Source organism: Macaca nemestrina, chromosome 7 (genome assembly GCF_043159975.1).
Source record: "Macaca nemestrina isolate mMacNem1 chromosome 7, mMacNem.hap1, whole genome shotgun sequence".
NCBI classification, from domain to species: domain Eukaryota; kingdom Metazoa; phylum Chordata; class Mammalia; order Primates; family Cercopithecidae; genus Macaca; species Macaca nemestrina.
Window position 1 is genome coordinate 143,362,732 of NC_092131.1, and position 16,226 is coordinate 143,378,957.

Sequence of the window (16,226 nt, forward strand, 5' to 3'; positions counted from 1 at the left end):
TGAACCCAGGAGGCGGAGGCTTCAGTGAGCAGAGATCGTGCCACTACGCTCCAGCCTGGGTGACACAGTGAGACCCTGTTTCAATTAAAAAAAAAAAAAAAATTCAATAGACTATTTTTTTTAAAGCAGTTTTAGGGTTTACAGAAAAACTGGGCAGAAAGTACACAGAGTTCCCATAAATGACATATTTTTAAATTGAAACTCTGGCAAATTACTGTTGACTGTCTGTTTTTCTAAATAAACTTTCTTTTGGAACACAGTCCCTCTCATTTGTTAATGTACCGTCTTTGGCTGCTTTTCCACTACAATGCAGAGATGAATCTGCGCAGCAGGGACTGCAGGGTATGCAAAGCCTAAAACATTAGTATTTACTATCTGATCCTTTACAGGAAGTGTGCTGATCTCTGCATTAGATGGTTTTTTTTAGAAGCAAATACACAAATATTTCAACTCACTTATTTACAAGCAGTCAGTAGTATATTCATTTCCTGAATTGTAGCCAGTAAAGTACTTTGGATGTTTATTAAAACTAAAAAGTGCCTACTTCACACTAATACTATGGAGCCATCCACAGATCTTAATTATTATTTTTTAACCATTTAAGATCTTCCCAAAAGCTTGCTTCTTTTTTTTTTTTTTTTTTTTTGCTTTCCTTCACCAGCATCACCTCAAAAGCAAGTGCCAAGGGTTTTGTTAATAACCTAATAAGGCTTTGTTAATAACCTAAAAAGACTTGTAAGTCTTTTTAGATTTTTTCAAAGGAGAAACAAGTTATGAGATAGCTGGCTAAGAATATAGAACTAACAGTTGTGGCAGTCTGTCTGAATCTCTAAATTTTAAGTTTTACAATGAAAAAAAATAACTGGCTGGGTGCGATGTCTCACGTCTATAGTACCAGCACTTTGGGAGGCTGAAGTGGAAGGATCACTTGGGAGGCTGAAGTGGAAGGATCACTTGAGCCCAGGAGTTTAGACCAGCCTAAGTAATATAGGGAAACCCTGTCCCTACAGAAAAAACCCCAACACAAACAACAAAACTTAGCCAGGTGTGGTGTTGCATGCCTGTAGTTCCAGCTATTTGGGAGGCTGAGGTGGGAACATCACTTTAGCCCAGGAATTTTGAAGCTGCAGTGAGCCACTGTCATGCCACTGCACTCCAGCCTGGGCAACAGAGAGAGACCCTATCTAAAAAAAAGAAAGAAGAGAAAGAAAAAAAATGACAAATCAAGTATGACCTCTTTTAGTAATTATCTGCAACATATTGTTTATAATAAATGAGTACTTTAACAAATACAGGCCGGGCGCGGTGGCTCAAGCCTGTAGTCCCAGCACTTTGGGAGGCCGAGACGGGCGGATCACGAGATCGAGACCATCCTGGCTAACACGGTGAAACCCCGTCTCTACTAAAAAAATACAAAAAACTAGCCGGGCGCGGTGGCAGGCGCCTGTAGTCCCAACTGCTCAGGAGGCTGAGGCAGGAGAATGGCGTAAACCCGGGAGGCGGAGCTTGCAGTGAGCTGAGATCCGGCCACTGCACTCCAGCCTGGGCGGTAGAGCGAGACTCCGTCTCAAAAAAAAAAAAAAAACAAATACAAAGGTACTTGGAAGACACTTTAAGTAGTTTAAATATTCCTCCTAAAATTTGAGCAAAGTATCTCAACATATATTAAAAAATAGCTCCCAATTAATAGAGGCCAGATAAATTTCTATTATCTAGGAAAATGTTCTACCCTATAAATATTACTGAATTAACTGGATTTCCTGAGGAAATTATTATTATTATTTTTAAGACATGTTCTCACTGTCCTCCAGGATGGATCGCAGTGGCAGGATCATAGCATACTGCAGCCTTGACCTCCTGGGTTAAAGCAATCCTCCTACCTGAGCCTCCCAAGTAGCTGGAACTACAGGCATGCACCACCACACCTGACTAATTTTTGTATTTTTTGTAGAGGTGGGGTTTTACTACATTGCCCAATCTGGTCTTGAACTCCTGGCCTCAAGCAATCCTCCCACGTCAGCCTCCCAAATCACTGGGATTACAGGTGTGAGCCACCGCACTCAGCCCTGGAAAATTATTAATATAAGCACAAGAATATTTAAATTAATAAAAGAAAAAAGCTACTCAGACTCCAAATGTTCCACTATAAGGTAAAACCTAAAAAATCTAGCTCAATTATTCTATCGTCCAGGCTAGAGTGCAGTGGCAATATCATGGCTCGTTGTAGCCTCGACCTCCCCGAGCTCAGGTGATCCTCCCACCTCCACCTCCCAAGTAGCTGGGACCACAGATGTGTGCCACCATGCTTGGCTACTTTTTTGTATTTTCTGTAGAGACGGGGTTTTGACATGATGACCAAACTCCTGCTTAAATTTGCCTACCTCAGCCTCCTAAAGTGGTAGGATTACAGGTGTAAGTCCCCGTGCCTGGCCCATTCTGTAATTCTTAATCATCTAAAGAAGAAAGTAAATCTGGGAATAGACTCAAGCAAGACCAAAAATAGTAACAACAAAACCTTCTGTTTAAACTGTAAGTGAAATCTTAAACAGGAATGTGAAACATCCTAAGAATGATACGCCAAGGTTTTGACACCTGTGATTTTGATAACCCAAAGGAAAAGATAAATGCAGGGGACTCAGCAATAACTAAGAAATAAGAAGTACTTTATATAGGTGATGGCAAGTACAAAAATTACTACTAGCCAAATAATGTTTTTAAATGCTTAACAATTAGAATACCAATATAATAAGTATTCAAGAAACACACACTTTGAGTTCCAACACCTCTTCAAAGTTGGGAAGATACTTGAGAAAATATAAAATTGAGTTATTTGCCAGTCTCTGCTCTTTAGAAAAGAGAAGTCACAGGCTGGGCAGAGTGGCTCACTCCTGTAATCCCAGCACTTTGGGAGGCCGAGGTGGGTGGATCACCTGAGGTTAGGAGTTCAAGACCAGCCTGGCTAACATGGTGAAATCCCATCTCTACTAAAAATACAAAAAATTAGCCAGGCGTGGTGGCAGGCACCTGTAATCCCAGCCACTCAGGAAGCTGAGGGAGGACAATCACTTGGGCCAGAGAGGCAGAGGCTGCAGTGAGCCAAGACCATGCCACTGCACTCCAGCCTGGGTGACAGAGCGAGACTCTGACTCAAAAAAAAAAAGAGAGAGAGAGAAAATTACATATATTGAACATCTACTAATTGTCATTCAATTTTATGTTACCTGAATCCCCAGCAATCCTATGAAGCAGGCATTATTAACCCCATTCAAAGAATAAACTAAGGCTTTAAAACGTTAATTTATCCAAAGTAAGTAGAAGTACTGTGATGGGAAGTGAGATCAGACACCAAAGCCAATTGCCTTTTTCATTATACCAATACTCACAGGCTTTTCTAACAACAGCAGAACACTTTCCACTCAATGAAATCTTATATAAAACATCATCTGAAACATATTTTAAATCAATAATTGATAGAACTTTGTGACCAGGGAAAAGTGGAGCATCATGGGGAAAGAATAATCAAAGTTGACTCTAAGGCTCAGGAAACTAAAAATCAAGATCCATACAATTGATAGCAATGGAAATTTGGCAAGTGAAGATAAGTTTGTAGAAGAAAATGATGTCTGCTTTGGAACTGTGACATTTTTAGTTTGACATTCAAACAGGGAGTTGAGTTTGGAACAAAGAAGATAACATTTTTATATTGCAGTTTATTTTTGTATTACTTACGTATGGCAAAATGGACCCACTAAATAATAGTCAAATTTCACTAATATGAAATATGCAGTGTTTACATACATATGTGTGTATATATGTAGCATTTATATATTCGGCATGAATATATAGTATTCGTGATTTTTTAGTTGAAATTGTAAAGAAATTATTCTTTAGAAAATATTAGAAGTAGGCCGGGCGCGGTGGCTCAAGCCTGTAATCCCAGCACTTTGGGAGGCCGAGACGGGCGGATCACGAGTTCAGGAGATCGAGACCATCCTGGCTAACACGGTGAAACCCCGTCTCTACTAAAATACAAAAAAAATTAGCCGGGTGAGGTGGCGGGCGCCTGTACTCCCAGCTACTCGGGAGGCTGAGGCAGGAGAATGGCGTGAACCAAGGAGGCGGGGCTTGCAGTGAGCTGAGATCCGGCCACTGCACTCCAGCCTGGGCAACAGAGCCAGACTCCGTCTCAACAAAAAAAAAAAAAAAGAAAAGAAAAGAAAAAGAAAATATTAGAAGTAATAATGGGAATCAAAGAGAAGCTTTACCCACTTTTTTCAAAATAAGGACTCAAAAGCTTAAGGATTCTTTCAACACGCCTTTAATTCTGGCTCCAGCAAATAAAAATGTATGTATTATAAGCTATTACACATCATGCTTTACATTTTAATTTCTTGTATGTACTATTCATTTACTACTAATAATATAATACTTACTAAAAAATACTCAAATTCAGACTTTTTAGTAAATCTAATTGGCTTTTTACTTGCTATCAGTATTTCTTTCTTTTTTTTTCTTTTTTTGAGATGGAGTCTCGCTCTGTCACCCAGGCTGGAGTGCAGTGAGACAATCTCGGTTCACTGCAAACTCCGTCTCCTGGGTTCAAGCAATTCTCTACCTCAGCCTCCCAAGTAGCTGGGATTACAGGCACCCGCCAGCACGCACGGCTAATTTTTGCATTTTTAGTAGAGACAGGGTTTCACCACCTTCACCAGGCTGGTCTTGAACTCCTGACCTTGTGATCCACCCACCTTGGCCTCCTAAAGTGTTGGGATTACAGGCATAAGCCACCGCGCTCCGCTGCCATCAGTATTTCAAAACAGAAAAATTTTATGAGACAACCCACAAATTAAAAAGGCTTTGAAACTCTGAAACACTTTTGTCAGTTTTTAGCATAATTTAGACCCTATCCTCAGAGTAAGACCAAGGCCTATTTAAAACTGTCAGAAACTGCAGATATATTCACACATATTAAATTTGCAGGAAAGTCTTATTTTATAAGCACTTCAAAGTGTTTTAGAGCAATAAAGAATGTTGTTGCAGTGAGATTTACTAATAAAAGATTTACTAGTAGGCTGGGTGCAGTGGCTCATGCCTGTAATCCCAGCACTTTGGGAGGCCAAGGTGGGCTGACTGCCTGAGGTCAGGAGTTCGAGACCAACCTGGCCAAAATGGTAAAACCTTGTCTCTACTAAAAATACAAAACAATTAGCTGGGTGTGGTGGCAGGTGTCTGTAATCCCGGGTACTTGGGACACTGAGGCAGGAGAGTAGCTTGAACCCAGGAGGCGGGGGTTGCAGTGAGCCGAGACTGCACCATCGCACTCCAGCCTGGGCAACAAGAACTAAACTCTGTCTGAAAAAAATATATAAAGATTTACTAGTAAAAGAAGGCATCTTCCATTCAGAATTCACCATGTATATTTAAGAAGCTCAGCAAGCTTACTATGCTGAAAAATCTCCTCCCCAAAATATTAATAATTAAACTTTTACATTAATTGCTTCAAAGATAGATGAGAATAGGGTAAGGTAAGAGACCATTTTGAAGGCTACTAAGGCAGTCCAGGTGAGAGATGAAGGCCTGAACTAGGGTAGTGGCAGTAGAAAAAGAAGTTACTAATTGCTGAAAAACATCTAAGAATATATTTAATAAACTACAATGGGAAAGTCAAGTTTATTCACCATAGTACCCCAAAGAGACTCTGAAATTAGAAGTGTCAGACACTTCAGAAGACATAAGATAAAGCACAGAGAGCTAAAAATGGGAGTCTGTATAAAGAGCAACTAGTACCAGATTGCAGAATTTGATCTAAGAAATAATGAAGTCTATTTCTGCTTCTCTGACTTTATCATTGGCTCTCCCATCCTGTTTTGCCCCAGACCTATTGTCCACCAGACTTAGTGCTATCTTGAACTTTATCTTCCCAATCAAACATCCTGAGTGAGAGCTCTGGTTCTAGAGTAGGTGATAATCTTACCTTGGGCTAGTTATTTAAACTTTATGCACTTCAATTTTCTTTTTTTTTGAGAACGGAGTTTCACTCTTGTTGCCCAGGCTGGAGTGCAATGGCATGATCTAGGCTCACCGCAAACTCCGCCTCCCAAGTTAAAGTGATTCTCCTGCCTCAGTCTCCTGAGTAGCTGGGATTACAGGTATGCGCCACCACGCCCAGCTAATTTTGTATTTTTAGTAGAGATGGGGTTTCTCCATGTTGGTCAGGCTGGTCTCAAACTCCTGACCTCAGGTGATCTGCCTACCTCGGCCTCCCAAAGTGCTGGGATTACAGGCGTGAGCCACTGTGCCCGGCCTCAATTTTCTATATACATAAAATAAGAACAACAGTCTACATAAGGATTTCATGATGTGGTTGAGAAAATTAAAAGAGAAAACATACAATGCATGTAAAATAATGCACAGTATCTGGACACAAAAATAATTGAGTACTTACTATTATTATTCAAAGTCCCTATGATTGTTAGTACCACCTGTGCCCAAATGTCCTTCACCTGGGACTCAACAGATAAGGTTGGATAGGGAGTGAGAAGGTTTTTCACTAAAAGACTACTCATATCAAGGGGAGAAGAAGAAATGAACACATCTATCACTATTAGAGGGCAACTCCTACTGGCAGTATTTATTCTCTCCTCAGCCCTTGTCTACCTTATCTTACAAATCCAGAGTTACAACACCAATTCTTGGAAGAGACTGGGAATGAAAGCCTCAGAAATGTTCTTAAGTCTTTTGTGTAAACAAAACCCCACAATTGTGTGAAGTTTTAATCTCTTTTTACAGGATCTATATTTAAAAACAAGGTGGGCAGAGGCTAAGATGGAACCTTTGGCTCACCATCTGTTTTTCCTTTTTTATAAGTAATAAACACACTTGGAAAACCTCAAAAGAGCTCTGTGCTTACTTCAGGAAAAGAAAATTTGTGTGATTACAATGTTTCTGCAAGTCAGGGGAAAAAGCATAACCTAGATGGAAGTTAGAAGTGTCTGTGAAAGGATATGAGGTAAAAAAGTCATCAAGGAGGGAGGGAGAACTAGAGAAAAAACTCACCCCTGGCAAAAAGCTCACCTTCATCGTGCCTCACTTCGCAGGTGATAATGAGACAAAAGCGTATGTCCATTTGAACTTTGAATTTTCTGTTAATAGCCTTTTGTTCATTTTGCCATTGTGCTGCTCATCTTTTTCTAATTTATAAGGGCTCTTTGTAAATTAAGAAATTAGGGTTGGCCATGGTGACTCACGCCTGTAATCCCAGCACTCTGGGAGGCTAAGCCAGGATTACTTGAGGCCAGGAGTTCAAGGCCAGACTAGACAACATGGTGAGACACATCTCTACAGAAAAAATAAAAAAGAAACTGGTTGGGCACAGTGGCTCACACCTGTAATCTTAATACTTTGGAAGGCTGAGGTGGGCAGATCACTTGAGGTCGGGAGTTCAAGACCAGCCTGGCCAAGATGGTGAAACCCTGTCTCTATTAAAAATACAAAAGTTAGCCGGAAATCGCATGAACCCAGGAGGCAGAGGTTGCAGCGAGCCAAGATCGTGCCACTGCACTCCGGCCTAGGCGACTGAGTGAGACTCCGTCAAAAAAAAAAAAAAATTAGGTGGGCATGGTAGCACACACTTGTGGTCCCAGCTGCTCAGGATGCTGAGGCTGGAGGACTGCTTGAGCTCGGGAGGTCACGGCTATAGGGAGCCATGATTGCACCACCACGCTCCAGCCTGGGTGACAGAATGACAGTCTATCTCAAAAAAAGAAAAAGAAAAAAAAAAAAAAAAAAGGGAAATTAGCCCTTAGATAATCCAGCAAATAGTTCCCTTGGTTTAGTGGGTTTTGATTTAGTTTGTGTCTGTTCTTTTTTTTTAAGCTTTTTTATATTTTACAGAATCAAATATATGAATCCTTATTTTACAGTTTATAGGTTTGATGTTTGGAGAAACCAACTTTACATTAAAAATCCTTCTTCAGGACCCCGGCATCCCTCCCATGACTTGGAACAGGAGATAATCTCAGCTTATACTAAGCAAAGAAAAAAACTGGGAAAAGAATTCCCTACCAAAAACAGTTAAGAAGGAGAGGAGATGTGTTTCCAGCATCTTAAATTAGTGCATTCATTTTTCTACTAAAATGCTATACAATGATTAAATATTGCAATACTCTATCTTCTCTATCACAACGTATAATATAGGTTATATGTAAGTTTTTTTGTATGTATATTGGCCTCAGAACCTATAACATTCTAAAAGAAAAAAAAAAGTATAACCAAGTAGGGATTCCCTCTATTATTAAAGAAATACCTTTGTAAGCACTAAAATAAATATGTTATTTACCTCTAGCTTAACTTCATAAACACCTAATTACATGGGTTACAGCCCTCAAATATACCTATAAAAAGCATTTTTTTACAGCTAAAATAAGATTTTAAAAAATTATTAAAAATCAAACATAGTCAAAAAGAAGCAAAATAAAAATGTATTCTAAGTGATACATTTGATACATTTTGATAAGTTTACCTGGTATAATTTGTAATTTGAGCCCAGGAGTTTGAGACTAGCTGGGGCAATATAGTGAGACCCCATCTCTACAAAAAAACAATTAAAAGGAAAAACACAGAGGTAGATGAAATTATCTCTTGAAAATGAGAGGTAAACAGAATTACAAATTTGAGCTTGAATTAAATGTAATAGATTTCTTTCTTGATTTGTTAAATTATCACAGCTCAACTATTTAATAGATTTTCTTTTTTTACAATTAAAAAAATTTTTTTTTTCTTTTATAGAGATGGGGTCTCATTATGTTGACCAGGCTGGTCTCAAACTCCTGGGCTCAACTGATCCTCCGGCCTTGGACTTCCAAAGTGCTAGGATTACAGGCGTGAGCCACAGTGCCCAGCCAACTATTTAATAGATTACGAATGATCACCTACTCTCTATCAGTTCTGAACCAATACTTTCAACTCAGTCCTTACCCTGTTTGATCACTTTTACTGTCACTTCTCATCCAGAACTACTACACTTATGCCTTTGCTCAAATCCTCCCAGTTTGTTCAGTCTATTGATTTTCTAATAATTTCATCCTCTCCCAAAAGAGATGATCAGCTGTTTTCCCTTTCAATTCTCTAATTCTCTCCCCCTACACCCCAGGTGTCAGTTCTTGAAAGAAAAGCCCAAGTCTTGATAACTCTAACCAGTCATTCTTCCTGCTCCTATTTCCAGACATAAGCAAACTAGGGAAAGACCAAAAACAAAGCAAAACTGATAATCTAATCGTTTTTAAAGGATACCTCAATTTATCCATGCTACTAATTGGCAGTCTTTCTGTTTGTGCCTCAAATTCCTAAGCATAATCTCCACTGAGATTCTTCTTTAAAATGCAATATACTTTTCTCACAAAATTCACCCCGTCAAATGCTTTACAATCTTAATTATTAATGAGTTCAATAGTTACTGCTTATGAGTTCAATGATTATTCTGCCAAACTGAAAAATACAAGGCTTCAGTTTTCATCTACCTCTCTTTTTTTTCCTTATTATTATTTTTTTTACAGACATGGAGGGTCTCACTACATTGCCCCAGCTGGTCTCAAACTCCCGGGCTCAAGCGATCCTCCTGTCTTAGCCTCCCGCAATGCTGGGATTACAGGCATGAGCCACCACACACGGCCAACCTCTCTATCTTAACGTGACCTTGTCTCTGTATTTTTCTTGTTCCATTCCTCCCAATACTTCAGAAAATACAGTTGTTGTTCCTTTCCTCTAAAGACAACTGAGGATTCCATGTTATCCTGACTTTTCAGTGACCTTGTCCCTACACCTGTCATCTTCGGCAGAATCTTCCCTACTCCATCAGCTCTCTGATGCTGCTGCATTTGACAATAGTAATGTACTAAATTTTTAATACATTATCTTTCTCTGAATACTCTCATGACATTGCCCTATTTCTAGTTCTCATTCCACATCTCAAATTGTGCCTATGCTGGTTTTTCACTCCCTCACCCTTAATATTCTTCCCTTCCTCCCCCAATTTGATCTTTATTCCTCTGTTTTCTCTCTGTCTCCTGGAGAATGAGGTAGGGGAGGAGCGGGAGTGGGGAAATTGAGGCAGGATGGAGAGGATGTTTCTGCTGGCAATTTGTCACTCTCACATATTGGGATGGCAAAAAAAGTTGAGAACTATTGCTCACTACTCTCTGGAGAATTCATTTAGTCTCAGAACTACCATATTTACTCTAGGTAGTAATTCTCCAATTTGATTTTTCTCTATAATTTTATAGCCTCTTGCAGGTGGATCACCTGAGGTCAGGAGTTCAAGACCAGCCAGGCCAACATGGTGAAACCCTGTCTCTAATAAAAATACAAAATTAGCCGGTGTAGTGGCACACGCTTGTAGTCCCAGCTACTGGAGAGACTGAGACAGGAGAATCACTTGAACCCAGGAGGCAGAGGCTGTAGTGAGCCGAGATCCTCCCACTGCACTCCAGCCTGGGCAAGACAGAGTGAGACTCGAGAAAAAAAAAAAAAAAAATCAGCCTCTTTCCTGAGACCCAGTCCATGCTTCTAACAGCATAATGAATATTTATATTTTTATGTCCCACTACTGGACATTTCCAACTAAACACAACCAAACTTTGGCATCAACTTCCCCATCTAAAATAATTCCCTTAATACCTTCCCTATCTTTTGAAAGATCCAACCAATCTTTGTTACTCAGGTTTGAAAAATGGTGTTACTGTCTTCACTTCTTATAGCCAGTCAGTGATGAAATCATCATTGGGAATGCTACATTATCCTCATCAAAGAAAGGGGGCAAAGAACTCTAACCAAAGCGCTATCCGCATCAATTCTTCCTGCTACACTCACTACAATCTTACTTCTAGCCTAATATCAAAGTAAAAGACCACTTTCTTCATGTCATTTCTTTATCTAGCAATTTAGAATAGCTCCAATATCAGCTATATATAAAGTCTAAACAGCTACATCAATGGATCCTCTGAAATCTGACAACCACCTTCACACCCCATTTACTATTTTTCTCTACTAGAGCATTTCTCAACCTTTTTGTTCCCAAAGCCCTTTACAGTCTTAAAAATGATTGAGGACCCCCAATAACTTTCATCTATGTGGATATCTATCTATATCCACCTTACTATAAATTAAAATTGAGAAAAATTTAAAACACAAAGTACAGAGGCATACACTGCATTAACTGTCAGAGCGATGCCATTACATCATGTAGCCTGAAAAACTCCATGGACACTTGTGAGAGAATGAGAGTGAAAAAGGCAAACAGGCCGGGTGCGGTGGCTCAAGCCTGTAATCCCAGCACTTTGGGAGGCCGAGACGGGTGGATCACGAGGTCAGGAGATCGAGACCATCCTGGCTAACATGGTGAAACCCTGTCTCTACTAAAAAAAAAAATACAAAAAACTAGCCGGGCGAGGTGGCAGGCGCCTGTAGTCCCAGCTACTCGGGAGGCTGAGGCAGGAGAATGGCGTGAACCCGGGAGGCAGAGCTTGCAGTGAGCTGAGATCTGGCCACTGCACTCCAGCCTGGGTGACAGAGCAAGACTCCATCTCAAAAAAAAAAAAAAAAGAAAAAAAGAAAAAGGCAAATAACTTCTTAGTATTATTATAAAAATAGTTTTGACTTCTAGTACCCGGCTCACTTTGAGAATACTGCTCTACTTTGCTTCTCTCATCCATCTCTTTATCAATCATCAATGATTACTTATGACTGGTTTTTGTGTGCATCAATAGGCTGGAGGAAAAAAAAAAACACTGATAACCACAGATTTACAAAATAATCTCCAAATTCATTAGCATGCTTGCTGATTCATAATCTGACAAAACCTGTCAATTTTATTTCCTGCTATTACCACCATTTCCTTTACCTCCTATGCTGCACAATTCAACCCAGGTTGAAGGTCCCAAGTAGAAGAAATCCTTTTCTGCTTCAGTATCTTTCAACACACTATTCTCTTTGCCCAGAAGGTCTTCTCTCACTCATCCTTTGGATCTAGTTCACAGGTTATCTCTTCTATGAAGTCTTCCCTTGATAATCCCCTCCCCAATTACCCTTTTCTCTGGGCTTCCAAAGCATATTAGAGCTTCTCACATTGCACTGTAATTATTGTTTATATGTCTGTCATCCCACTAGATAGCTACGTGAAGGCAGGTTTGCATCATACTCATCTTTGCATTTCCTTTTTTTTCTTTTTTGGGGATGGGGTTTCGCTCTTGTTGCCCAGGCTGGAGTGCAGTGGCTTGATCTCGGCTCACTGCAACCTCCACCTCCTGAGTTCAAGCAATTCTCCTGCCTCGACTTCCCAAGTAGCTGGGATTACAGGTGCCCACCACCATGCCCGTCTAATTTTTTTGTATTTTTAGTAGAGATGGGGTTTCACTATGTTGGCCAGGGTGATCTCGAACTCCTGACCTTACGTGATCCACCCGCCTCGGCCTTCCAAAGTGCTAGGAGTACAGGTATGATCCACTGTGCCTGGCCTCATCTTTGCATTTCTAGTACCTCACACATAGTGGGAACCCAAATATTTGATCATTCACTTGAATCTGTCTGAATTGAATGAGTCAGTTTAATATGCATCTATCCCCAAATACTCCAGACCACAGTACTTGCCCTTTCCTCTGAATTTCTGCAGTACTATATCAGAAAAAGGACTACAGGAAAGTAATAGCTATTCCTTCCTACAAAAAAGATTAGGGACTCTGGCCCATTAGAGCAAGTCTAACTCCCCAGTTGAGAGCCTCTATCAAGTGGCTCTTCTTTACCTTTTCAACCTTATTTTTCATTATTCTCCAACATTAACTTACCACCTCTGTCATTTAATAAACATATAAACACACAATATCCATTCTATTTTCATTCCTTTGGTTTATACTCTTCTCTCCCCTGGGAATTCCATTTCCCTGTGATTCTAAATTCTCTTCCTTAAAAGATCTGTTAAATTGCTCTAATGGTGGTGTCTTTTTAAAAAAGAAAGAAAAAAAAAAAAGATTGGTTCAAGATCCATAAATCCCATGAAGCTTTCTAGGACTATGCCATACCAAATGAAAATTTCCCCTTTCTGAATATCAAATACATTTCCACAGATTTACCACAATTTACCTACCACTTGTCTCATAGAACTTACTATTTCTTGTTCTTAAACAGTTTCAAGTAAGTCAATGATGCCACCTCAAACAGCTTGACAGCCTTTTAAGGGCAGGTACTGTCTTCACTCAAAACATCTCAGTGCCATTATGCACCAGACAGTGGCAAGGTTTCTAATTTTATTTCTTTTGTATCAGCCCTTGCTAGTGACAGGAAAATAAAGGCATGTTTGATAAACACTATTCCCTTTACGTGATTTTCTTCCTAACTGTTCAGAAGAATCCAGGTTATTTTTTTCTTTTCTTTTTCTTTTAATATAGGGTCTCACTATATTGCCCAGGCTAGTCTCAAACTTCTGGGCTCAAGCGATTGTCTTGTCTCAGCCTCCAGCGTAGTTGAGCTTACAGAGTAGCTGAGATTACAGGCGCACACCACCACACCCAGTTTGGGTTATTTTTTTTTCTAGGAAACATTGCATCTATAAATATAATTACCAATTTGAAAATAAAATAGGTGCTGTGAGATGCATCTTCTTAGCACCCTAACACTGCAAGCTTAAATACGACACTTCATTTTACAGGTAACTCTCTCTGAGTCCTCATCATACCTATTTTTAAGGGTCCTTCCTTTTTTTGCTCCTTCACCTTAGATGTATCTTTTCTTACTTTAGTTTTTAAGAGTTTTAGCTCCTTTAACACATTCGGATGCATGATTACTGGTAATAATGCCAAACCATTTGAGAGCCAAAGAAATGAGGCAAGTAAAAATCATGCATAAAATGAAAACAATCTTTGAAAACCAAGAAGTTATGGTAATTGGGTCTCAGACCAATGCTTTTCCTTAAATGGAATTTGTCTAAAGAGCCACATCTTTCCCATCACCATTCTCTTAAGTATCTACACACGAATGGGGCATTAGTTGGAAATCAGACTAAACATAACCATCAAAACTTAGTCCATGATATCACGGATTGATGGTAACTTCTGAAGATTACTTTCTCCAATTCTTCACTTTTTTGCATATGTGATAAAGTCGGCAAGAAAACATAGGAAATTATAGTTTAAAATAATCATAAGATTAAAGATACTCTAAGTCCTTCTTGTTTCTAAGTGTATCAACCACAATTGAACGCTGAAACAACACTACAAGAGAAAACGGAGGTTAGGGGCAATTCTTTTCGATATATGTACAAGGGAATATTCTTTCAACATGGAAGTCTTGGAATGAATTTCATGTAAGAAGGGGACTGATGAATGAGGAAAGAAAGGAAGCCATCACCTGACATGCAGCAGCTCCCTCACCCCGTTTTCCTCCACCCCAAAAGCTGTAGGAAGTAGAAAGCTGCAGAATGTACCTTCCAGGCCAGGAGCAAAACATTGAGGATGGCCAGCAAGGGGCAGGGTCCGTTCTCATTCTGGGTGATGATGGGTGTGTTCTCTTCCTTCCACTGGATCCACTTGATGTGATATACAGACTGTCCCGGGAAGCGTTCCTTGGAGGCCGCCAGCACCTGAGCGGTCTCCTCCTCCTCCTCCTCCCCCTTGCACAGAGGAACAGCCCCGGGCAACACCGCCGCACCCTCCTCCTCCTCAGGGACCCTGTTCTCCGCTCCCTCCTCACTATTGAACTCGCAGCTACTGGGAAAAGAATGCAGGTTAGAGAACGACTCCAGAGAGTCCAGGCTCGGCGATTCCCCAGGAGGGGTCGGGTCGCTGCAACTGCTGCTGAGGCCGCCGGCGCTGCTGGGCTCTTCGGAGCCGGCGGCCGTCAGCTCTGCTTGGCAGGTGCCGGCGAGATCCGGGCGGTCTCCCGCGTCTCCGGCGGGACCCAACTCATGACCCACTCCGGCCACGGCTGTCTCCGGGGAGGCGGTCACCTTGTACTGCCCTCTCAGAGGCGCCTCGGCGGCAGCAGGACTCTCCACACCACTATCCTTCAAGTCCAAACCCGGGGAGGAGCTGCAAGGTCCGGGAACCTCAGGAGAGCCCGCGGGAGAAGCCGAGTCCGGGAGGCTCCTGCTGGCGGCCGCCGCCCCCAGCCCATTCCCGCCGCTGCTCTCCGCCGCCCATACCCCAGGACCATCACCAGCGGCAAGCCTGGTCTCTTGTAGCCCTTCCTGCGAAGAACCTGTACCTGACGCTGGCCCGGCCGCCACCCCGTGTTCTAGCGGCTGCAGGCTCTCGGGGCTGCTCTCCATACCGGGCCGCCCGCCCCCAGCTCTATGGAGACCGCGGCCAGTTCTCCGCAGCCAGCGCCTCGGACGCCATGACAGCTGTATTGGCAGCAACAGCGCCCTGGCGCGGCCCCGGCCAGGCACGTCACCGGGGAGGGCACTCAGAACGCGCGCGCGCGCGCGCTGCCGCGCTCTCCGTGCGCTCTGAGCTTGCCTCCGCTTGACTGCGCGCTGAGGGGCGAAGGCGAACCACTCAGCAGCCTCCCACGTGGCCCAGCCCCTTCCGTGTGCCCGCCCGAGCTCGCGCTCCGAAGGCCGGGCGTGGAGGGCGTGGCTAGGAGGGCGCGGCCGGGGGGCGCGCCCCCGCGGCTCAGCTCCAGTAGGAAAACATCCTCTCACTATGTGGCCGGAAGTTGAACTCCGGGGCAGCCCGCTTGTGTGCGGCTTCTTTAAAGGCAAGGCAGGCGGCGGAGAGCTTGGTTGTAACCCTTTAGCGCTGGGTCGTGTGTGGCCCACCCTCGGGCTCAGGCGTTGTGGAGTGGTTGGAGGTGGTTGTAGTATTTGGCAAAGAACTTGTCCCTGAAGGGCTCAGGAGACCTGTTTTCTCAGCTCCTAATATGGAAAATTGAAGGCATTTCTTACGAGATGCAGATTTTAAAGCGGGCATATCTACTCGAGGGGTTTGGATTACTGCACTGCACAAGTTCCAGTATCTCTCGGTTTTGGCTGAGAAGAGCTGTGCTTCTCACCAGCTACTGGTGAGACACTCGCCCTACAGGCAGAGTCAGTATGGTTGTGGACATTGACCTGCGCAGCAAAAGAAAGTGGCTAATTTGCGCCAATAATAATAAATTAGCTTGTGTTTGAATTAGCCAAGTGTTTGCGGTTTTGCTAACTTGGCTTCACTTTGCATGGAGTGGGAAGTGCCTGCTTCTGA

The 16,226-nt window shown here is 42.1% G+C and overlaps 1 protein-coding gene across 2 annotated transcripts in view; it reads right to left on the bottom strand.

Annotated features, from left to right (window-relative positions):
* Window positions 1–15,437, bottom strand: part of MINDY2 (MINDY lysine 48 deubiquitinase 2) — an 83,474-nt gene extending 68,037 nt beyond the window's left edge. For both annotated transcript variants that reach the window (XM_071066782.1, XM_071066781.1), the window contains exon 1: window positions 14,471–15,437. In XM_071066782.1, coding sequence (XP_070922883.1) covers window positions 14,471–15,313 — 843 coding nt within the window. In that variant the 5' untranslated portion in view covers window positions 15,314–15,437. The remainder of the gene's footprint in view (window positions 1–14,470) is intronic.
* Between the last annotated feature and the right edge of the window lie 789 nt (window positions 15,438–16,226).